General features: G+C 46.3%; 1 protein-coding gene across 1 annotated transcript in view; it reads right to left on the bottom strand.

The window, feature by feature from the left end:
- Window positions 1–25,177, bottom strand: part of ANKIB1 (ankyrin repeat and IBR domain containing 1) — a 151,900-nt gene that overhangs the window by 71,241 nt on the left and 55,482 nt on the right. Inside the window, exons 3-5 of the mRNA XM_075315635.1 lie at window positions 16,527–16,827; window positions 12,708–12,890; window positions 11,217–11,334 (exon numbers count right to left, since the gene is read on the bottom strand). Coding sequence (XP_075171750.1) covers window positions 11,217–11,334; window positions 12,708–12,890; window positions 16,527–16,827 — 602 coding nt within the window. The remainder of the gene's footprint in view (window positions 1–11,216; window positions 11,335–12,707; window positions 12,891–16,526; window positions 16,828–25,177) is intronic.

Here is a 25,177-nt window from a genome sequence, read left to right as displayed (position 1 = left end):
AGAGTCTGCCTTCCATTCACGTAGCCACATGGCTCTGCGGACTGCCACCGAATTGGCGGATGCTACCGCTGAACGGCTCACCGAGTCCAGGACGGCGTTCATGGCGTAGGACGAAAAAGCCGACGCCTGAGAAGTCAGAGACACAACCTGCGGAGTAGCGGTGCGTGTGACCGCAGTAATCTCAGAGAGACCAGCTGAGATAGCTTGGAGTTCCCACACTGTCGCGAATGCCGGAGCAAAAGATGCTCCTATGGCTTCATAGATGGATTTCATCATGAGCTCTATTTGCCTGTCAGTGGCATCCTTGAGCGATGAGCCATCTGCCACTGAAACCACAGATCTGGCCGCCAGCCTAGAGACTGGAGGATCCACTTTTGGACACTGAGCCCAACCCTTCACTACTTCCGGGGGGAAGGGATAACGTGTGTCATTAAGGCGCTTAGTAAAACGCTTGTCCGGGTATGCTCTGTGCTTCTGGACAGCATCCCTGAAATTAGAGTGATCGACAAAGGCACTCCGTTTACGTTTGGGAAACCGAAACTGGTGTTTCTCCTGCTGTGAAGCCGCCTCCTCTACAGTTGGAGTAGGAGGAGAAATGTCTAGCACCTGGTTGATGGACGCTATAAGGTCATTTACTATGGCGTCCCCTTCAGGTGTATCTAGATTGAGAGCACCGTCAGGGTCTGAGCCCTGAGCTGCGCCTTCCTCTTCATCCTCTAGAGAGTTCTCATGCTGAGACCCTGAGCAGCGTGATGAAGTGGAGGAAGGCCCCCAGCGAGCCCGCTTCACCGGTCTGGGACTGCGGTCCGAGTCGGAGTCCTCACCGTGGGACCTATGTGTCACCTCAGGAGCAGATTGCTGCGCCAACTGAGGGGGACCTGGGGCGAATAACGCACAGTGCCCTGCATCTGTGTTGTTGGTCTGGACTGCAAGGCTTCTAGTATCTTAGCAGACCATTTGTCCATAGACTGAGCCATGGACTGTGAAAGCGACTCAGACAGTTTCTCAGCCAAAACTGCAAACTCTGTCCCTGTCACCTGGACAGTGGGAACCGGTGTCTGTACCTGAGCCGGGGGTCCCACCAGTGCCTGAGGCTCCGGCTGAGTGAGTGCCACAGGGGCCGAGCATTGCACACAATGAGGGTAGGTGGAACCTGCAGGTAGCATAGCCGCACATGAGGTACAGGTTGCAAAATAAGCCTGTGCCTTGGTACCCTTGCTCTTTGCGGATGACATGTTGTTGTCCTCCAAGAGATAGGTAAGGGATCACCGTGATCACTGAGGGATATATATAGCCGTAAGTTAACAGTACAGCCGAACCAGCAAATGTATACACAAAAGATATATATATATATATACAGTTCGGCACTCTGGGGGGTCCAGCACCGGCAGACCGGTGTGGCTTACCAACCGCTCTGTGTGGCCACCAGATTCCCTGCCCTGGGTCTCCCTCAGCTGCAGCCAGAAGTTCTCCCCGCAGAATGTGCTGAAAAAATGGCTGACGGCGTTCTCAGAGGAGGAGGGAGGCGTGGGCATAGTCACAAAAGTGCGGGAATCTGGTGCCCCAGCGTGAATAGTGAGGGGGGCGGAGGACAGCCCAGTGTACTCCAGCCCTCACTGTCGGCGTCATACCGACCGTCCCGCCCTTTTCCCTGACTGGCAGGCCTGGGGGCGGGAGAATACAATACTAGGCCGCAAAAGCCGGGGACTAAAGTTAAAACCGCGGCCGGCCGGCAGTGCACGGTCGGCGCGGTAGTCCCGGACCCATACCCACGCCGCAGTCGCTGCAGCGTCTGGGCCCAAGGTGCTTTATGCGCCGTCCCAACGGGGACACAGAGTACCTGTGGATGCAGGGCCATGTCCCTGACGATACTCTGTCTCCTGTCCGGCAGATTCCCCCAGGGGCTGCGGAGGGAGACCGGTCCCAGTGTCTGGATGACCGGATAGGATCCCACTTCCCCAGAGCCCCTAAGGGATGGGGAAGGAAAGCGGCATGTGGCTCCAGCCTGTGTACCCGCAATGGGTACCTCAACCTTAACAACACCGCCGACCTGAGTGGGGTGAGAAGGGAGCATGCCGTGGGCCCCATAGGGGCCCTCTTTTCTTCCATCCGATAAAGTCAGCAGCTGCTGCTGACTAAAACGTGGAGCTTGCGTGAATGTGTGCCTCCTTCAACACAAAGCAAAAAACTGAGGGGCCCGTGATGCACGGGAGGGTGTATAGCAGAGGGGAGGGGTTACACTTTTTAAAGTGTAATTACTTTGTGTGGCCTCCAGAGGCAGAAGCTATACACCCAATTGTCTGGGTCTCCCAATGGAGCGACAAAGAAAATACACATCTTAAGTGTAGCTTATAAGAAAACGGGGCATCTCTCCAAATTTGCTGCGCCCTTACTGTTCCATATTCTCTCCTGTTTATGTTTAAAAACACTTTGTTAACAAAAAAGTCCATTTTCTGTAAAATAATAAGTAGCAAATAGGAAGAAGGGGAGAGGAGGGAGATGGAACTGCAGCTTCTCATACAAATCCTTCTGGAGTTAAAATAAAAAAATAAAAAATAAAAAAAGGAAAAAAGCAGAAGTAATAAGAAATAAGAGAAGGAAGAAGGGTATATGACAAGGATGCAGATGCAGCTCCTCAGTTGAAATAAGAGATAGAAAAGAGGGGATAGGGAGGGGATGCAGGTGCAACTTTTCAAAAAAATCTGTCTAGTGTAAAAAAAAGGAAAAATCAGAAGACATGGGTGCAGCTGCAGCTCCTGAGTTGAAATAAGAGAAGGAAGGAGGATATAGGAGGGGGATGCAGCTGCTCAGTTGAAATAAGAGAAAGAAAAGAGGGGATAGGACGGGGATGGAGCTGCAGCTTCTCATAAAAATCCTTCTAGTGTAGAAAAAAAAAGAAAAAATCTGAAGAAATGGGGGTAGCTGAAGCTCCTCAGTTGAAATAAGAGAAGAAAGGAGGATATATGAGGGGTATGCAGTTGCAGCTCCTCAGTTAAAATAAGAGAAGGAAAAGAGGGGATAGGGGGGGGATGGAGCTGCAGCTTCTCATAAAAATTCTTCTAGAGTAGAAAAAGCAGAAGAAATGGGTGCAGCTGCAGATCATCAGTTGAAATAAGAGAAAGAAAAGAGGGGGCAGGAGGGGGATGCAGCTACAGCTTCTCATAAAAATCCTTCTAGACTAGAAAAAGGAAAAAGCAGAGGAAGTATGGGCAGCTGCAGCTCATCAGTTGAAATACGGGAAAGAAAAGAGGGGAGAGGAGCAGGATGTAGCTACAACTTCTTATAAAAATCCTTCTAATGTAGAAAAAGCAAAAAAATGGGTGAAGCTACATCCCCTTAGTTGAAATAAGAGAAGGAAAAAGGATATAGGAGGGGGTGCAGTTGTAGCTCCTCAGTTGAAATAGGAAAGGAGGGGATAGGAGGGGGATGGAGCTGCAGCTTCTCATAAAAATTCTTCTAGAGTAGAAAAAGCAGAAGAAATGGGGGCAGCTGCAGATCATCAGGTGAATTATGAGAAAGAAAAAAAGAGGTACATAGCTGCAACTTCTCATAAAAATCCTTCTAGACTAGAAAAAGGAAAAAGCAGAAGAAATGGGTGCAGCTACAGCTCCTCAGTTGAAAAAAGAAAAAGAAAAGAGGGGATAGGCGTGAGATGGAGCTGCAGCTGCTCTTTAAAATCTTTCTAGTGTAGAAAAAAGGAAAAATCAGAAGAAATGGGTGTAGGTGCAGCTCCTCAGTTGAAATAAGAAAAAGGAAGGAGGATATATGAGGAGGATATATGAGGAGGATGCAGCTGCAGCTCCTCAGTTGAATTAAGGGAAAACAGAGGGGAGAGGAGGGGGATGGAGCTGCAGCTTCTCATAAAAATCCATTTAGTGTAAAGAAAGTAAAAAGCAGAAGAAATGAGGGCAGCTACAGCTCCTCAGTTGACATAAGAGAAAGAGGAGAAGAGAGGGATGTAGCTGCAACTTCTTACAAAAATCCTTCTAGTGTAAAAAAGGAAAAAGAAGATGGGATGGGGGCAGCTACAGATCCTCAGTTGAAATAAGAGAAGGAAGGAGGATATAGGAGGGAGATGCACCTGCTCAGTTGAAATAAGAGAAAGAGAAGAGGGGATAGGACAAGGATGGCGCTGCAGCTTCTTACAAAAATCCTTCTAGTGTAGAAAAAGGAAAAAGAATATGGAATGGGGGCAGCTACAGCTCCTCAGTTGAAATAAAAAAGGAAGGAGGATATATGAGGGGGATGCAGCTGCAGCTTCTCAGTTAAAATAAGAACAAGAAAAGAGGGGATAGGAGGGGGATGGCGCTGCAGCTTCTCATTAAAATCCTTCTAGAGTATGAAAAAGTAAAAAGCAGGAGGAAATGGGTTCAGCTGCAGCTCCTCAATTGTATTAAGAGAAAGAAAAGAGTGGATAGGAGGGGGATGCAGCTGCAGAGTCTCAAAAAATCTTTCTAGTGTAAAAAAGTAAGTAAAAAGCAAACAAAAAGAAGAGGCAATGGGTGCAGCTGATCTGATGTGTGCGATATGATTGTGTGTGTGATCTGATGTGTGCGGGGGTACGATAAGATGTGTGTAGGTGTGAGATCTGTGTGCGGGGGTGTGATCCACTGCAGGACCTCCCGTTTGGCATCTGGTGAGTGTGATGGCGGGTGTCCGCCGTCTATAATGAAGTGTCTTGCAGTATCTAACTTTTTTAGCTGCACGAACACTTCTTATTGAACCGCGACTAGGGCTTATTTTCGGGGGAGGGCTTATATTTAACCCTTGCTCTGAAAATGCTGAAAATCCCTGCTAGGGCTTATTTTTGGGGGAGGTCTTGTTTTGGGAAAAACACAGTAGGAAAAAAAAAAAAAAAAGTTATTTATACACAAATGAAAAAGGAGGGGATTCAGTCACTAGTAGAAAGGAAGGGGTGCAGCTGCAGAGAAGTGGGGGTGCAGCTGCAGAGGAAAGGGGGATACATCTGCAGAGGAAGGGGGGGGATGCAGCTGCAGGGGGAGGGGGGGGATGCATCTGCAGAGGGAGGGGGGGTTGCAGCTGCAGGGGGAGGGGGGATTCAGCTGCAGGGGGAGGGGGGGATGCAGCTGCAGCGGAAGAAGAGATGCAGCTGCAGAGGAAGGGGGGATGAAGCTGCAGAGGAAGTGGGGATGTAGCTGCAGAGGAAGGGGGAGATGCAGCTGCAGAGGAAGGGGGGATGCAGCTGCAGAGGAAAGGGGGATACATCTGCAGAGGAAGGGGGGATGCAGCTGCAGGGGGAGGGGGGATGCAGCTGCAGGGGGAGGGGGGATGCATCTGCAGAAGAAGGGGGGGATGCAGCTGCAGGGGGAGGGGGGATGCAGCTGCAGCGGAAGAAGAGATGCAGCTGCAGAGGAAGGGGGGATGAAGCTGCAGAGGAAGTGGGGATGTAGCTGCAGAGGAAGGGGGAGATGCAGCTGCAGAGGAAGGGGGGATGCAGCTGCAGAGGAAGGGGGGGATGCAGCTGCAGAGGAAGGGGGGGATGCAGCTGCAGAGGAAGGGGGGGATGCAGCTGCAGAGGAAGGGGGGGGGGATGCAGCTGCAGAGGAAGGGGGGGGGATGCAGCTGCAGAGGAAGGGGGGGATGCAGCTACAGAGGAAGGGGGGATGCAGCTGCAAAGGAAGGGGGGATGCAACTGCAAAGGAAGGGGGGATGCAGCTGCAAAGGAGGGGGGATGCAGCTACAGAGGAAGGGAGGATGCAGCAGAAGGGGGGATGCAGCTGCAGCAGAAGGGGGGATGCAGCTATAGAGAAAGGGGGGATGCAGCTGCAGAGAAAGGGGGGGATGCAGCTAGAGAGAAAGGGGGGGATGCAGCTGCAAGAACAGGATAAGAGGAAGGAAAGTACTAAGGAGAAAATATCTGATTGGTGCAGAGCAAACAGCTCAGCTCTTATACCACAGAGAACCCCAATACTTTTAGGTACCTGCAATCATCCAGATCTCTGCAGGTTGTGTCAGTCTGCACGGTCACGGCCATGTCATTTATAACCAGAATGATCGTCTCTTCCAGAGGAGCTCCAGGAGGCAGGAGACTATCATTACACAGCAGATGACACCAGTTACATGTACCAGGGGTAAACATCTCTTTGTTCTATAAACAAGTCTTCGGGGAAGGTGCGAATTAGCGTCTCGTTATGTAGACGGTATTGTAATGGCTTCTATTCTGGGCGGCCGTTCATCAGATCTGGAGCAGATCTATATTTACAGGCAGGTGATAAATGATCACAATTCTTTCGAAAAGACAGATTCCTGCGAGACCGGAATAGAAACCGTCCCCAGAATAACCTCCCGGGGGCGGCTGCTCCTCACTAGGCGAGGAAACGTCTGCAACGCGCTGTATTAATGTGGAATCCGGGAAACGCGACACCCTTCAGGGGGCACAAGCTTCATTTCAGGGATTATTTTCTAAATTAAATCCCATAGAGGTGGAATCTTCTGTGCAGACCGGAGCAGGGCAGCGCCACCTTCCTAAACTGGGGAGTGTAAGAAGGATTCTGATGGCCATTCATGGGATAGTGATGGCCACCATCGAGGGGTCCTGCCGATCAGCTGTGTTAAGGGTCCAGGAGTGAATGCTGCAGATTCTTTAATCTTTCCAGAATGTTGCAGCATATTTTATCCTTACAATTCTGGTGTACATATAATGCTCTGATCATTTTTTTTCTTGCATTTTTTTTTTTTGGAAGATTATGTGACCCAAAAACTGTTAATTTTGTCATTTCCACTTTTGGGCGGCTTTGGTTAATGAATTTTATAGCACTGGATTTTGCAGATGCAGAGTTACTAAGTATGTTTATTAAAACAAAATACATATATCGGTATATGTCTAAAAATATAACATTGTTTATGTATTTAATTTTGATATATTATTTTTTCATATTACATTTATTTTTTACATTTATTTTTTATTAAATTCAATAAAAAAAGGAAAAAAAATTAATCTCCATCTATCTATAAATAAATATAGAAATACATATTTTTAAAATATTTAAAAAATATATATTTTTTTTATTCTTTAAAATTAATATAGGGAGCTTGAAGATGTGGTTGCTTGATCAGTTGTACTGTATGCTTCATTATTCAATGACTAACAGTGGCATCTAAATGGTTAAACAATGACCGGCACTAGCTCTAAAGTAGCCAACATAAAATTGAAAAATAATCAAATCGACAACCAGCCACCAACCAGCCAAAAGTCAACAGCCACCAGCCAAAAGCCAACAACCACCAGCCAACCACCACCACCACCACCAGCCAACCACCACCACCAACAGCCAACCACCACCACCAACAGCCAACCACCAGCCAAAAGCCAACAACCACCAGCCCCCCACCACCAACAGCCAACCATCACCAGCCAACCATCACCACCACCAGCCAACCACCACCACCACCAGCCAACCACCACCACCACCAGCCAACGACCAGCCAACCACCACCACCACCAGCCAACCACCACCAGCCAACCACCACCACCACCAGCCAACCACCACCACCACCACCACCAACAGCCAACCAACCACCACCACCACCACCAGCCCACCACCACCACCACCACCACCACCACCACCTAACCACCACCTAACCACCACCACCACCACCTAACCACCACCACCACCCACCACCACCAGCCAACCACCACCACCACCAGCCACCACCACCAGCCAACCACCACCACCACCAGCCAACCACCACCACCACCAGCCAACCACCACCAACAGTCAACCACCACCACCACCAGCCAACCACCACCAGCCAACCACCACCACCACCAGCCAACCACCACCACCAACAGCCAACCACCACCAACAGCCAACCACCACCACCACCAACAGCCAACCACCACCACCACCAACAGCCAACCACCACCACCAGCCAACCACCACCACCAACAGGAGACAACAGCTAACAACCACCAGCCAACAACCACCAACAAACACAGCCAACAACCAGCAACAGACAACCAACCGACAACAGCCAGCCAACTGACAACAAACCAACAACATCCAAACCAACCAACAATCAACCAACATCAACAAACAATCATTCATCAAACCACCAAACAAACCAACCAACCAACCATCCATCCATCCATCAAAAACCGCCACCAACCAACCACACATCCAAGAATCAAACAACCAACCAACAAACCAATCACCAACCAATGACCAACCAACCAACCAATAACCTTGCCTCTTGGAGCTGTGGGGTTTTAAGTGAGGCACCTTTGCAGTTTTTTGTGGTGTTGTCCATTAGAGGATATTTCCTTTAATCCATCCAGGTGTCTATGTTAAATGGAGGTGATTAAAAGATTATTTCCAGCATTAAATGTTATCGCTTATCCCCAGGATATTTCCTAAGTTTTTGATCGGTCAGTGTTCACCCAACAATCCCGAGATAAGCGCTCTGGAGAGCGGTCAGAATACATGGCGGCAGGTCCCATCACTGCCCTCGGCTATCTCCTTTGCTCAGGGTCCTTGTTTTTTTCCAGTCTTTTGGGGTGGAGGCGCTGTCCTGTATGAATGTGCACAGTACAGTGCTTCTTTTCTCCTGTGGGGGTGCTGTAGGGATACAGAACACCTGCTGCCAAAGAGATCACAGATCACCGCTGATCACTGAGGTTTCCTGCTGGAAGTGGATCACACCATTCAGGCAGGGATTTAGGGATCATAAATATCCAGAAGTGAATTGTGTGAGTATCATCCCTCCCCAGGACGATCCTCCTAATAACCGGCACAGACAGGGGACATGCTGCCAATTGTGTTACTGGGTTACAGCACAATCAGTAGGGCAACGCGTGACATCCGGCTCCCCGCGCTCCCGCACTGACTCCTCTCCGCTGACAGGCGCTGCAGGCTGCGAGGCAGGAATTCAGGAATGTACAGGCGGTGTATGTATGCTGTATGTATGCTGTATGTATGCAGTCTTGTGACCACGGCTCGGGGTCATTACTGAGGCTCTGGAGAACGCAGCCTCATTATTACCTCCATCTACACTAAATGTTACAGACACTAAACCTGTAATCTCTCTCATCTGCAGAGCCGGGTCCTGCTCCCAGAGGCGAGCGATGGATCCCAAACAGGCAACTTCTAAAAGACCCATTTTGTAAAAAATCAATACAAAGAGAACCAGTGAGTGAGCGACACGTCCGAGTGCCCAGACGACCAGCGAGCGACACGTCCGAGTGCCCAGACGACCAGTGAGCGACACGTCCGAGTGCCCAGACGACCAGCGAGCGACACGTCCGAGTGCCCAGACGACCAGCGAGCGACACGTCCGAGTGCCCAGACGACCAGCGACCGACACGTCCGAGTGCCAAGACGACCAGCGAGCGACACGTCCGAGTGCCCAGACGACCAGCGAGCGACACGTCCGAGTGCCCAGACGACCAGCGAGCGACACGTCCGAGTGCCCAGACGACCAGCGACCGACACGTCCGAGTGCCCAGACGACCAGCGAGCGACACGTCCGAGTGCCCAGACGACCAGCGAGCGACACGTCCGAGTGCCCAGACGACCAGCGAGCGACACGTCCGAGTGCCCAGACGACCAGCGAGCGACACGTCCGAGTGCCCAGACGACCAGCGAGCGACACGTCCGAGTGCCCAGACGACCAGCGAGCGACACGTCCGAGTGCCCAGACGACCAGCGAGCGACACGTCCGAGTGCCCAGACGACCAGCGAGCGACACGTCCGAGTGCCCAGACGACCAGCGAGCGACACGTCCGAGTGCCCAGACAACCAGCGACCGACACGTCCGAGTGCCCAGACAACCAGCGACCGACACGTCCGAGTGCCCAGACAACCAGCAAGCGACACGTCCGAGTGACCAGACAACCAGCGAGCGACACGTCCGAGTGCCCAGACAACCAGCGACAGACACGTCCAAGTGCCCAGACGACCAGCGAGCGACACGTCCGAGTGCCCAAACAACTAGGGAGCGAGAAAGACTCCCGAGTGCCCAGACAACCAGCGAGTGAATACCCAGACAGCTATCAAGCAACAGACAACCATAGAATGACACACCAGAGTGCCCAGAGAACCATGGAGCGACACACTCGAGTGCTCAGAGAACCATGGAGCGACACACTCGAGTGCTCAGAGAACCATGGAGCGACACGCCCGAGCGCCCAGAGAACCATGGAGTGACACACCAGAGCGCCCAGAGAACCATGGAGCGACAAACTCGAGTGCTCAGAGAACCATGGAGCGACACACTCGAGCGCCCAGAGAACCATGGAGCGACACACTCGAGTGCGCAGAGAACCATGGAGCGACACACCAGAGCGCCCAGAGAACCATGGAGCGACACACTCGAGTGCCCAGAGAACCATGGAGCGACACACCAGAGCGCCCAGAGAACCATGGAGCGACGTGAGAGCGCCCAGAGAACCATGGAGCGACACGCCCGAGCGCTCAGAGAACCATGGAGCGACACGCCCGAGCGCTCAGAGAACCATGGAGTGACACGCCCGAGCGCTCAGAGAACCATGGAGCGACACGCCCGAGCGCTCAGAGAACCATGGAGCGACACGCCCGAGCGCTCAGAGAACCATGGAGCGACACGTCCGAGCACTCAGAGAACCATGGAGCGACACGCCCGAGCACTCAGAGAACCATGGAGCGACACGCCCGAGCGCTCAGAGAACCATGGAGTGACACGCCCGAGCGCTCAGAGAACCATGGAGCGACACGTCCGAGCACTCAGAGAACCATGGAGCGACACGCCCGAGCACTCAGAGAACTAAGCAAGCAACTGACAAGCACAAAAGACCAGAACCAGCAATAGTGAAGAAACCAGTCTATAGTTACAGGTGGCCGAGGTCCCAGGAAACCAGCAGAGCTTTGAGGTTTTGTGTGATTTTTTATTTATCAGCTAAATATTGGAAACTGCTCAATCACGGTCCGACTACTGGAACTTCCAGAAATCTTAAAAACAGGGTGAAAAGATATATAAGCAGTAATGCATGCACTTGTAGTGCAGACAGTGTCTATATCCGGGGTGCTGTTATACAAGCTCCACATGGGATCCTGCGCCTTCACAGGGCCACAAGCTCTGTAGAGCTCAGCGCGGCTTTACTCCCCTATAAACCTGCTCTATGAGAACTCCAAATATAAGAAATGAAGCAAAAGCTCTCACGACGTCTCCTAAATATAACACTCCTTATACTACAATAGCGCGGTATAATGCAGAATTACCGTGTGCCCGCAGCAAAGCCTCAGCGGTGAACAGCGGGGCCTGCAGCATGTCCGCCGTCTCCACAATCAGCATGTCCTTAAGACGCCGTAAATCCTGAGGCCGGAGCCCTTCATAAGGCTGAAAAGGGAAAGGGAAATCAAAACAGAGAATTTGGCATAGTGAAAACATAATGTAATGGGCTACATTTGGTATTCTACTCCAGAGCTGCACTCACTATTCTGCTGGTGCAGTCACTGTGTACATACATTACATTACTTATCCTGTACTGATCCTGTAATGATCCTGTATTATACTCCAGAGCTGCACTCGCTATTCTGCTGGTGCAGTCACTGTGTACATACATTACATTACTGATCCTGTACTGATCCTGAGTTACCTCCAGAATTATTATCCAGAGCTGCACTCACTATTCTGCTGGTGCAGTCGCTGTGTACATACATTACATTACTGATCCTGAGTTACATCCTGTATTATACTCCAGAGCTGCACTCACTATTCTGCTGGTGCAGTCACTGTGTACATACATTACATTACTAATCCTGTACTGATCCTGAGTTACCTCCTGTATTATACTCCAGAGCTGCGCTCACTATTCTGCTGGTGCAGTCACTGTGTACATTACATTACTTATCCTGTACTGATCCTGAGTTACATCCTGTATTATACTCCAGAGCTGCGCTCACTATTCTGCTGGTGCAGTCACTGTGTACATTACATTACTTATCCTGTACTGATCCTGAGTTACATCCTGTATTATACTCCAGAGCTGCGCTCACTATTCTGCTGGTGCAGTCACTGTGTACATTACATTACTTATCCTGTACTGATCCTGAGTTACGTCCAGTATTATACTCCAGAGCTGCACTCACTATTCTGCTGGTGCAGTCGCTGTGTACATACATTACATTACTTATCCTGAGTTACCTCCTGTATTATACTCCAGAGCTGCGCTCACTATTCTGCTGGTGCAGTCACTGTGTACATACATTACATTACTGATCCTGTACTGATCCTGAGTTACCTCCTGTATTATATCCAGAGCTGCACTCACTATTCTGCTGGTGCAGTCACTGTGTACATACATTACATTACTGATCCTGTACTGATCCTGAGTTACCTCCTGTATTATACTCCAGAGCTGCACTCACTATTCTGCTGGTGCAGTCACTGTGTACATACATTACATTACTAATCATGTACTGATCCTGAGTTACCTCCTGTATTATACTCCAGAGCTGCACTCTCTATTCTGCTAGTGATTTTTCAGTCACCACAGCAGTCCCTGCCCTCAAACAAATCACGACTAGGCCAGGTGATTTTAGCTCTGAAGCTAGATTTATGAATGCAGCTCCAGAGTATAAAAACAACAGTAACGATGCAAGACACGGTAAGTAGCAATGTTGTGTCTGGAGCTTCTTTGCTGAATATTTTCATTAGTATGTATGTGGAGGAAGATGACAGCAGGGGAGGGTAATGGCGGCGTTGCGTACCTCTCTCTTGTCTAACGCAGCGTACTCCGCTTCTATATCATCTGCCTCGGGGTCTCGGGAAAAGACCATCTGAGACTCCAGTTTCAGAGCCAGATCCTTGTGGTGCTGCTTCTCGGCACAGTCGCATGGCGTGTGATTATTGTCATTTTCAGAAAAAAGGTTTCCTCCGTTTTTCACTAGCAGCTGTGGAAAGACGGGAATCCACCAGACCGAATGCAACAAAATTATTTAGCAAAACAAAAAGAAAATAATATCACAAGCCTCTAATACACCCGGCGTCACAATTATTTTGCACTTTTGGCCATTTTCTGTGATTTGCAAACCAGGGAGTGTGACTTTGTGCCCATGGGTGCGTGTCCACAGGACAGGGGCATGGTGTAACATGCACAATCACGGGCCAAAAAGCGGGCACAAACTGGGAAATGCATCAAGGTTTTTGTGTCAAAAAGGTTTCACACTTTAATAAGTTTGCTTAAAAATTTGCATTTTTAGATGATTTTGCCTTAATCCTGCTACTTGTAAATTGTGGTTGGGAGAGAAGTGCTGCAGATAGGTCTAAAGGGACCAGTCATGTTGGTGGTTTTTGATATTAAACTGGACTAATGTGTTTTAAATTAAGCAATGTGCATCACTAACGTGGTCCCCCCCCCCCCCCAAAAAAGAAATCCATGTATTTATCTTAAAAAAAAAAAATAGTTTATATGCTTAGGCAAAATCTTTGTTTATCAGTCATGAGGGCGGCCTTTTCCTGGGAATCAGTCACTGTCACTCAAGTTCAAGCAAAAATATTTTTTGAACTTATAATAATAGGTCCTTTACCAGAACTTCTCTGCTAAGCTCCGCCTATTACAATCACATGATCGTGACATCACACAAGCCCCAGAAAGGAATTGATTATACACAGGTCCTTTACCATAACTTTCGCTGCTGAGCTCCTCCCATTACAGTCACATGATTGTGACATCACACAGGTCCTGGATAGACCAATGCTGAGCTCCGCTTGTTACAGTCACATGATTGTGACATCACACAGGTCCTGGATAGACCAATGCTGAGCTCCGCTTGTTACAGTTACATGAGTGTGACATCACACAGGTCCTGGATAGACCAATGCTGAGCTCCGCGCTTGTTACAGTCACATGAGTGTGACATCACACAGGTCCTGGATAGACCAATGCTGAGCTCCGCTTGTTACAGTCACATGAGTGTGACATCACACAGGTCCTGGATAGACCAATGCTGAGCTCCGCTTGTTACAGTCACATGAGTGTGACATCACACAGGTCCTGGATAGACCAATGCTGAGCTCCGCTTGTTACAGTCACATGAGTGTGACATCACACAGGTCCTGGATAGACCAATGCTGAGCTCCGCTTGTTACAGTCACATGAGTGTGACATCACACAGGTCCTGGATAGACCAATGCTGAGCTCCGCTTGTTACAGTCACATGAGTGTGACATCACACAGGTCCTGGATAGACCAATGCTGAGCTCCGCTTGTTACAGTCACATGAGTGTGACATCACACAGGTCCTGGATAGACCAATGCTGAGCTCCGCTTGTTACAGTCACATGAGTGTGACATCACACAGGTCCTGGATAGACCAATGCTAAGCTCCAAAGCTCAGCTGGTTTATGGAGGACCTGTATGATGTCACACTCATGTGACTAATGGGCAGCTCAGCTCTTGACAAATGTTCTCTATAGGACCTGTCTGATGTCACAATCATGTGACTAATGGGCGGAGCTCAGCATTGGACAAATGGTCATATGACCATAATAGGCAGTTCTAAGCAGAGAGGTTCTGGTAAAGGACTGTGCATAATAAATTTCTTTGCAGGGGACGTGACTATGTTTGCTTGAACATGAGTAAGGCTATGTGCCCACGTGTGTGCGCTCTGCACCGCAGTGTAACGTCACTGCATGTCCACTTCAGAGCGCAGCTGAAAAGCTCCGTTCTGAAACTTTGATGCCTGCAGAATTCGTGCGCTCTGGATGCTGCCTCTCCCCATAGACAGAATGGAGACAGCATGCAAAGCGCACGAAAGAAGTGACATGTTGCCTTTTAGAACGCAGCGATTTGGCAGCATGCAAATCGCTGCGTTCTAAAATGCAACGTGGGCATGGATTATGCACACTCTTCATAGATTGTGCAGGGGACGCAGGACGCATGCAGTTACGCTGCGGTGCAGAACGCAGCGTAACTGCATGCAATACGCACATGTGGGCACATAGCCTAACAGTGACTGATCCCAGCAAAAGGCCGCCTTCATGACTGAAAACAATGGTCTGTACTGGTTTTACCTAAACATATGAACTGTTGTTTTGTTTTTTTTTAAAAAATTACAATTCTCACTCCATTAGGGGTGATGGGAAACCATCCATTTAAACATATCCAGCAGCAATCCGTTGACAAGAAAAAAAAAAAATGGTGCCAACAAATTGTACCAATCTTTTTGCAAAAAATCTATTAACAATGGAGTCTATGGAGAACAGATCCTTTAAAGGGGTTGTCCACTACTTTTACATTGATGGCCTAATCTTAGGATAGGTCATCAATGTCTGATCGGCAACCCCCTTTAAAGAATTGCTTTTTAGACATCCTTTTTCATTTATGAGGGATCCAGGTTTTTTTTTGCTGGCAGGATCCATTTCAAATGGACGATAAATAGCAATTAGGCAACGGATCTGTTCTCCATAAACTCCCATGTTAAAAAAACATGATAAGAAAATCGGTTATTTAACAATGGACAAAAAAAAGTTGTGTTTGCAGAACTTTTTGCTAACGGATCTGTTCTAACATATCTGAACTCGGCCTTAAAAAGATCACACCCTAAAGTGGATCAGATCCACATGTGCCACACCGATTCATATAAAAATTAAGCTTGGTCTCTTTAAAAGGGAACCTGACAGATGATACATTCAAGCCCAATCCACAGAGAGGAAGAGATGGTTTCTCCAGTAATACCCTTCATCATCTTGCAGGTCTACACCTTCAGAACCCAAGTTGCTTCCCATTCATATACCTGAATTATCAGAGAGATCAATCTATACGGAGAGCTCAATTTCCATCTATGGTTCGAATTCCATCCATAGCTCCATACACAAACATTTTTGGAAAATAGGACCTACCTGAGGTTTTCCTTTCACCCTTGCAACCCTGGCTAGATGTTCCTCTCAAGACAATGATAGCAGATATGGACTAAGATGAAGGAGATCCCCAGAATAGGAATATGTTTTGAGGGTTCCCTCATGGGATCTCTGGTGGCTTTCCTTGGATGCTGGCGTAGCATTTAATAGAAGGTGGTCAAGGACTGTTTATTTGACTCTTTTATGATTCTAGGAGTAGATCAATTTGGTAACTCGTCTGCCAACTTATTATGCACAACATAATGGGTTGGCCAAACCCAACAACCAAGTGAGGAAAAAAAAACATTGAATACGAGTGGACATTCACCCAATGTTGTGTGGTGGTCGATGCCAAGGATGGGACCTATCATTAACCAACGGCATATGTTTTTCCTAATTGTTGGCCATACCCAAGAGAAACACTTGGGGCATTTCCTTTTGCTTCCGATCATAGAACAAAGTTCACCCGCTCGAGTGAACATTGGCTTAAAAACGTGGACCAAATGTCAAGGTTAAGCTGTTCAGATGCCACCTTGAAAACACCTCTTAAAACGAAGAGTGGGACATCTTCTACCATCATATTGATGACCATCTCAGACTTCTTCACCTCTCAGTGGACAATCGCTCCCGTCTCCAAACCTAAGGCTAGACTTATTCCCCCCCCATCAAAGAATCTAATGAAGTTTTACCTCTACGCAAGTTTTCATCCCTGAGGCGGCAGCGTAGTGCAAGGGTGTGTTCTTCTTGTTGTCAGTGGCATCAAGAGCAGCCCTCTCGTATTCCCCATGGTCAAGCTTTGCCCCTTTCCACTCGAGGATCATCCGCAAACATTCCGATCTCCTGCGATCGTCATCTCCAAATCTGGGTAGGCGGTGATCCAAGGCGCCTTCAGAGATCATGAGGTGGGATCCCATACAGAGCAGGTGCATAGAACTCTCGTTGTGGATGTTGCGCTTGTTTGGATTTCCATCCTTCCCAAAAAGAAACGACCTGCAAGAGTAAAGAGCGGTGAACATATAGAGTAGCGGAAATGGACCTTGTACTAAAGGAATAATACATATAATTGGATTATTTAGAAGCCTCTTTTGGCACTATAACCCTTCTTATCTACCCAATACGTAGGCGTTTTATCTGAATTCACAGCTACACTGCTCAGTACTTCTGTATAGTGTCCCCCACGCGGCTGGTGATCCTCTCCTAAAGACAGGAGAGAGGGATTCCCTCATCGGCGTGTATGCTGGGTATAGGAGACATCATAGCAGTTAGTCTCCACTCAGCAGCTCAGAGGCAACTGTAAATTGGCATACGACAAGGGCTCTTTGCCCCCCTACGATCAGCCGATCATTTGTGGCAGTAAGTGTTATTTCCCTTCAGCGCCACTACAGGAGAAATTAGGCAGAAGTCTACCCAATGTAAAGAACTCGTTTGGTCAACGGCGCCTTGAGCAACAGACTATTCTCCTTCATTGGCTCCTCATAGGCTGGAAATAAAGTTATCGAGGCTCATCCTTAGTTTCCACCTGTAAACAAGTAATATTTACATCTATAATATCTGCAGGGCTCTCCTGGACCTCATGACTTCAATGCAACCAGCCACATGGAGAGGGTAAATCCTATAGATATGCCTATACCTGTCACACGCAGTTTCACACAAAACTTGCCAACTGTCATGGCGGTATCAGACGCTGTTCACATTGCAGATTCTGACACTCCGCCCTATGGTTCCTCTGGTGTTTCTGATCTACACAGGTAGACTCGGCCGTTGACCAGCTGTGTGCCTATTAGGCTTCTGGGATCACATGTTGCAAGGAAGCCTACCTATCACATCTGCTCCTCTCATATTTAGGTTAGTGGAAATCTTCTACCCACGCCGACTATAGTTTCGGCTGTGTTGTCCCAGATTTCCTGGAGAGAGAGTTGCCTGTGCTTGGTGTTGTTGTAGAGTTACCCATCATCTTGTTGCTTCCTTCCTGCTCTTATTTTCCTCCTAATCTCTTATTGTTTTATACGTGTGTACGTGTGTGTACGTGTGTGTGTGTGTGTGTGTGTGTGTGTGTGTGTGTGTGTGTGTGTGTGTGTGTGTGTGCGCGCGCGCGCGCGCGTGCTGTTTGACAAGAGGTTTGGTTTCCCCTGTTTGTCTATGTCTATGGGTTAAATCACACTCATGTCTCATCTTCTCCTGGGGGAGGGGGTATAAGATCAGAGCTGGTCAGGAGCAAGACCAGGAAGGAGACTCAGACATCCCCACCATTAGGGGTATCCCTGAAAATAGAGATAGGAGCATGACCAGGAAGTAGACTCAGACATCCCCACCATTAGGTGTATCCCTGAAAATAGGGATAGGAGCATGGCCAGGAAGGAGACTCCGACATCCCCACCATTAGAGGTATCTATGAGAAAAGGGATAGTAGCAGAGCCAGGAAGGAGACTCCGACATCCCCACCATTAGGGGTATCCCTGAAAATAGGGATTGCACAGGGCCCCTTATTCCGAGGGTCAGCTTAGGGACAATATTTACATAGTCCCATGTGACAATACACTTTAAAATATACATATATCAGTTGGCTTTTCAGAATACACTTTCTTGTGTGTGTACATGAGGAATACCACAATTTCTAGCCATTATACGACCTGTATCCAGCAATTTTCTCGTTTCCAAACTGCAGGCAATAATTGGCAGTTGCCTCTGAGCTAGTGGGTGGACAATTGTTTGTATAATGTCTCCAATACACAGTGCACACAGGCATGAGGGATTCTTGTTCAGCCTATAGATAGGAGTGCATGTTCAAAAGCAGCAGCAGGGAGGACATTATACATCATCACTGAGCAGTGTAGCTGTGAATCCAACACTAATAATTGAAAAGCAGCGTAGTTTGTGCTTCTCCCTCCTCCATAAACTTCAATAGGCAGCTGTCCTCTATCTGATCCTTTAGGTAGCTAGCATTACTTCTTGGATTGGAGCGTTTTTTCAGCATAAAATGATGCATTCAAAAGGTAAGGGTGAAAAGAAGTGGCTCATAAGTGGAGAAATTAGCAACTTTTGTTTGTTTTTATTCAGAAGATTCTGTCCTTTCGATTTATGCAATTTTTGTTGGAATGACCGTGAATGTCACTGTGCTAATAGAAAATAAGCAGAATCTTGAACGCAGCTTTGGATGTGAATAGAGCAGAAAACTTGCATAATTACCGAAACATTTAAACAAATTATATTAATAATTACAGGTTGTACTGGGAAAGCTCGCACAGCAGATAACACTTCTTTTATACCTTCCGCTATAATTCTATATAAGCACACAACAACAGGGGCATTAGTTTTGCTCTCGGCCATTGTAAAGGCGACTTTTACACAGTACAGAGCAAATCTATTATATTTGCCTTTCAATGTCCAAAACAAGAGGAAGAATCAAGTTTTGCTTCCAGGTTTAATCTCGGAGCCGTCAGTCTTTTATTTCTCCTTTTGTGCTGTTGCTTAGTAACTAAAAAAGTTTAACGGAGTTCGAACCCCCCCCCCCCCCCCAAAAAAAAACAAAACAAAAGACAGTGACGATTTGGACTAAACATCCAAGATTAGGAGTTGAGAGCAAAACATTTGCAGAGAAGAGTATTGCTGGAACAAAGAAATCATTGAATTAGTCGTCCCTTCCCTGCAATGTTTCTCTAGTCGTCCCTTTTCTGCAACGCTTCGCCAGTCGTCCCTTTTCCGCAACGCTTCGCCAGTCGTCCCTTTTCTGCAATGCTTCGCCAGTCGTCCCTTTTCTGCAATGTTTCGCCAGTCGTCCCTTTTCTGCAATGCTTCTCTAGTAGTCCCTTTTCTGCAATGCTTCGCCAGTCATCCCTTTTCTGCAATGATTCGCCAGTTGTCCCTTTTCTGCAATGATTCACCAGTTGTCCCTTTTCTGCAATGTTTCACCAGTTGTCCCTTTTCTGCAATGTTTCTCTAGTCGTCCCTTTTCTGCAATGATTCACCAGTCGTCCCTTTTCTGCAATGCTTCTCTAGTAGTCCCTCTTCTGCAATGCTTCGCCAGTCGTCCCTTTTCTGCAATGTTTCTCTAGTCGTCCCTTTTCTGCAATGTTTCACCAGTTGTCCCTTTTCTGCAATGTTTCACCAGTTGTCCCTTTTCTGCAATGATTCACCAGTCGTCCCTTCCCTGCAATGCTTCTCTAGTAGTCCTTTTTCTGCAATGTTTCGCCAGTCGTCCCTTTTCTGCAATGCTTCTCTAGTAGTCCCTTTTCTGCAATGATTCACAAGTCGTCCCTGTTCTGCAATGTTTCGCCAGTCGTTCCTTTTCTGCAATGATTCACCAGTCATCCCTTTTCTGCAATGCTTCGCCAGTCATCCCTTCTCTGCAATGATTCGCCAGTTGTCCCTTTTCTGCAATGTTTCGCCAGTCGTCCCTTTTCTGCAATGTTACTCCAGTTGTCCCTTTTCTGCAATGTTTCACCAGTTGTCCCTTTTCTGCAATGTTTCACCAGTCGTCCCTTTTCTGCAATGATTCACCAGTCGTCCCTTCCCTGCAATGCTTCTCTAGTAGTCCCTTTTCTGCAATGTTTCACCAGTCGTCCCTTTTCTGCAATGATTCACCAGTCGTCCCTTCCCTGCAATGCTTCTCTAGTAGTCCCTTTTCTGCAATGTTTCGCCAGTCGTCCCTCTTCTGCAATGCTTCGCCAGTCGTCCCTTTTCTGCAATGTTTCTCTAGTCGTCCCTTTTCTGCAATGATTCACCAGTCGTCCCTTTTCTGCAATGATTCACCAGTCGTCCCTTCCCTGCAATGCTTCTCTAGTAGTCCTTTTTCTGCAATGTTTCGCCAGTCGTCCCTTTTCTGCAATGCTTCTCTAGTAGTCCCTTTTCTGCAATGATTCACCAGTCGTCCCTGTTCTGCAATGTTTCGCCAGTCGTTCCTTTTCTGCAATGATTCACCAGTCATCCCTTTTCTGCAATGCTTCGCCAGTCATCCCTTCTCTGCAATGATTCGCCAGTTGTCCCTTTTCTGCAATGTTTCGCCAGTCGTCCCTTTTCTGCAATGTTACTCCAGTTGTCCCTTTTCTGCAATGTTTCACCAGTTGTCCCTTTTCTGCAATGTTTCACCAGTCGTCCCTTTTCTGCAATGATTCACCAGTCGTCCCTTCCCTGCAATGCTTCTCTAGTAGTCCCTTTTCTGCAATGTTTCGCCAGTCGTCCCTCTTCTGCAATGCTTCGCCAGTCGTCCCTTTTCTGCAATGTTTCTCTAGTCGTCCCTTTTCTGCAATGATTCACCAGTCGTCCCTTTTCTGCAATGCTTCTCTAGTAGTCCCTCTTCTGCAATGCTTCGCCAGTCGTCCCTTTTCTGCAATGTTTCGCCAGTCGTCCCTTTTCTGCAATGTTTCGCCAGTCGTCCCTTTTCTGCAATGTTTCGCCAGTCGTCCCTTTTCTGCAATGTTTCTCTAGTCGTCCCTTTTCTGCAATGTTTCGCCAGTCGTCCCTTTTCTGCAATGTTTCTCTAGTCGTCCCTTTTCTGCAATGATTCACCAGTCGTCCCTTTTCTGCAATGTTTCTCTAGTCGTCCCTTTTCTGCAATGATTCACCAGTCGTCCCTTTTCTGCAATGTTTCTCTACTCGTCCCTTTTCTGCAATGTTTCGCCAGTCGTCCCTTTTCTGCAATGTTTCTCTAGTCGTCCCTTTTCTGCAATGTTTCGCCAGTCGTCCCTTCCCTGCAATGATTCACCAGTCGTCCCTTTTCTGCAATGATTCACCAGTCGTCCCTTTTCTGCAATGATTCACCAGTCGTCCCTTTTCTGCAATGTTTCTCTAGTCGTCCCTTTTCTGCAATGATTCACCAGTCGTCCCTTTTCTGCAATGTTTCTCTAGTAGTCCCTTTTCTGCAATGTTTCGCCAGTCGTCCCTTTTCTGCAATGTTTCGCCAGTTGTCCCTTTTACTGCAATGTTTCATCAGTAATCTGTTCCTGGGAAAAATTGGTGGCAATCAATTTAGATAGGGTAACGTTCTCCAATTACAGTGCCTTATACTGGGCAGCTGAGCTATTAGGGCCCCTTTGATGAGAGTCAACTGAGTCTGTTGGGCACCTAAAGGAACTGCCCAAATAACAGATACGGCACGATGTCCAGGAAGCCACAATGCAGATGGGAACCTTGACTTACCCGTTGCCAATACTTTAGACTTTAAAAAGCAGCTTTACATTATGACTAACCCACCCAACAGCTCCTCATACATATTGGGGTCCAGGAAGGGATATTATGGTTAAAAAAAAAAAAAAAAAAAAGTATAAAAGTAGAGGTTACACCTTTTTCTAATATATCTGATATACCGTTACCCGAAATGGATCAACACTGGGTGAAGATTCAAGGATTTGGCTGTAACGGCTCATAAGAAACTAAATTCTAGCTTTCAATGCCAGTCAGCTGCATCAAAAGCCAACACAATATTGTATTGCAATCGGGGAGAGCGTAGCTTCTAGAAAAAAAAAAAAAAAAAAAAAGACCACAGACGAAAAAAAAAACAAGAAAAAAAAACTTGGGCACTAAAGAGTACACAGAACAGAAATCAAAATAATAGGAGGTGTGGAAGGTCTTCCTGATAAAATCTAAATTAATTTGCCCAAGAGAATATAATAGGGGAATATGAGATGTTTGTATAAATATTAAGAAAACGGGGAAATAAATTACTTTTTTGCAGAACCAACAGAAAATACTCTGTCACGGCTGCGGACGGTGATTGGATGAGTGGGGATTTTGATGCACTAATGACAGTATCAGAAAGCACAGAGCAAAGAAAACTACGAAACTAGTGAACTGGATCTGTGCTGTACTGTGTGACTTCTTTCATTCACTTATGCATTATTTTTTTAAAAAAAGACTGTTTCAAAGATGAAGAATACTTCAAGAACCAGTGATATTGATATAAGCGAAACAATGCTCTATGGGCCAAATGAAGCATCAAGTAATTTGTGATAATCTAGCATATTTTTTCTTATTTAGCTCACAGAGCATTGTCTACACAGGATACAACTGTATCAAAGCTAAGCAATGATCTATGAGCTAAATGAAGCTGCTAGTAATTTGCGATAATCTAACAGGTTTCTTTATTTAGCTCACAGAGCATTGTCTACACTGGATATATCTGTATCAAAGTAAGGCAAAGCTCTATGAGCTAAATGAAGCAGCTGGTAATTTGTGATAATCTAGCAGATTTGCTTTTATCTTACAGACCATTGTGAATACAACTGTATCAAGGCTAGACAATGCTCTATGAGCTAAATGAACCAGCTGGCAGTTTGAAATAATCTAGTAATTTTTTTCTTATTTAGCTCACAGAGCATTGTCTACACAGGATACAACTGTATCAAGGCTAGACAATGATCTATGAGCTAAACGAAGCAGCTGGTTATTTGCGATAATCTAGCAGGTTTTTTTTTATTTAGCTCACAGAGCATTGTCTACACTGGATATATCTGTATCAAAGCTAGGTAATGCTCTATGAGCTAAATGAAGCAGCTGGTAATTTGTGATAATCTAGCAGATTTGTTTTTATCTCAGACTATTGTGGATACCACTGTATCAAGGCTAGACAATGCTCTATGAGCTAAATGAACCAGCTGGCAGTTTGAGATAATCTAGCAGATTTTTTCTAGTTTAGCTCACAGAGCATTGTCTACACAGGATACAACTGTATAAAGGCTAGACAATGCTCTAGGAGCCAAACGAAGCAGCTAGTAATTTACGATAATTAGCAGATTTTTTCTTATTTAGCTCACAGAGCATTGTATATACTGGATACAACAGTACAAGGGTAGACAACGCTCTATAAACTAAATGAAGCAGCTGGCAATAATCTAGCAGATTTTTTTTATTTAGCTCACAGAGCATTGTATATACTGGATACAACAGTACAAGGGTAGACAACGCTCTATAAACTAAATGAAGCAGCTGGCAATAATCTATCAGATTTTTTTTATTTAGCTCACAGAGCATTGTCTACACTGGATACAATTGTATCAATGTCATAGATCAGACTAGCAACAGGATTACTGTATCTGAATGGAAACGAGGAAAAAAAAATAAAAAAATGTCTTGAAAATGGCAAGAAATTGAAACAAATTCTATAAAAAAGTAGCAGAACTTCGCTGCATTCAAATATGATTATTTTTGGCTTTTTTTTCGCTCAAATCCTTAAGTCTCTTTAAACGTCCACTTGAGACAGGTTTCTCCATGTATTAGATCAGGCAGCTGAAATCGCAGACGAAAAAAAACACTTCTTTGCTAACCTTGGGTAACATTGCTGCTCTCAATTAATCTTTTTCTCGGTCTATTCAATTCCCATAGCAATGTCGTGCCAGCGCAGAAAAGCTTCCAGCCGCTCACTACCGGGGCTCACACACAGCGACCACCACTACCGAGATATCCGTTATACAATATTTATCTAATTGTTAGACAGTTCCAATGGAGGAAACATGCAAATAAATCTGGATTAATCAATTCTTATTGTTTTAGGCTCTATTCAAATCTGTGTCTCATCCTGCAGGAAAACTCTGTCCAACAATTCACATGGTTCTTTATATTCTATGTACAAGAATATAACTACTATAATACTGCTCCTATGTACAAGAATATAACTACTATAATACTGCCCCAATGTACAAGAATATAACTACTATAATACTGCCCTCTATGTACAAGAATATAACTACTATAATACTGCTCCCTATATACAAGAATATAACTACTATAATACTGCCCCTATGTACAAGAATATAACTACTATAATACTGCCCCTATGTACAAGAATATAACTACTATAATACTGCTCCTATGTACAAGAATATAACTACTATAACACTGCCCCTATGTACAAGAATATAACTACTATAACACTGCTCCTATGTACAAGAATATAACTACTATAATACTGCCCCAATGTACAAGAATATAACTACTATAATACTGCTCCTATGTACAAGAATATAACTACTATAACACTGCCCCTATGTACAAGAATATAACTACTATAATACTGCTCCCTATGTACAAGAATATAACTACTATAATACTGCTCCCTATATACAAGAATATAACTACTATAATACTGCCCCTATGTACAAGAATATAACTACTATAATACTGCCCCTATGTACAAGAATATAACTACTATAATACTGCCCCTATGTACAAGAATATAACTACTATAATACTGCTCCCTATATACAAGAATATAACTACTATAATACTGCCCCTATGTACAAGAATATAACTACTATAATACTGCCCCTATGTACAAGAATATAACTACTATAATACTGCTCCTATGTACAAGAATATAACTACTATAATACTGCCCCTATCTACAAGA

The sequence above is a fragment of the Anomaloglossus baeobatrachus genome, chromosome 6 (assembly GCF_048569485.1).
Source record: "Anomaloglossus baeobatrachus isolate aAnoBae1 chromosome 6, aAnoBae1.hap1, whole genome shotgun sequence".
Taxonomy (NCBI): domain Eukaryota; kingdom Metazoa; phylum Chordata; class Amphibia; order Anura; family Aromobatidae; genus Anomaloglossus; species Anomaloglossus baeobatrachus.
Note: the sequence above shows the minus strand (reverse complement) of the source record. Positions and strands in the feature narration are given on the sequence as shown.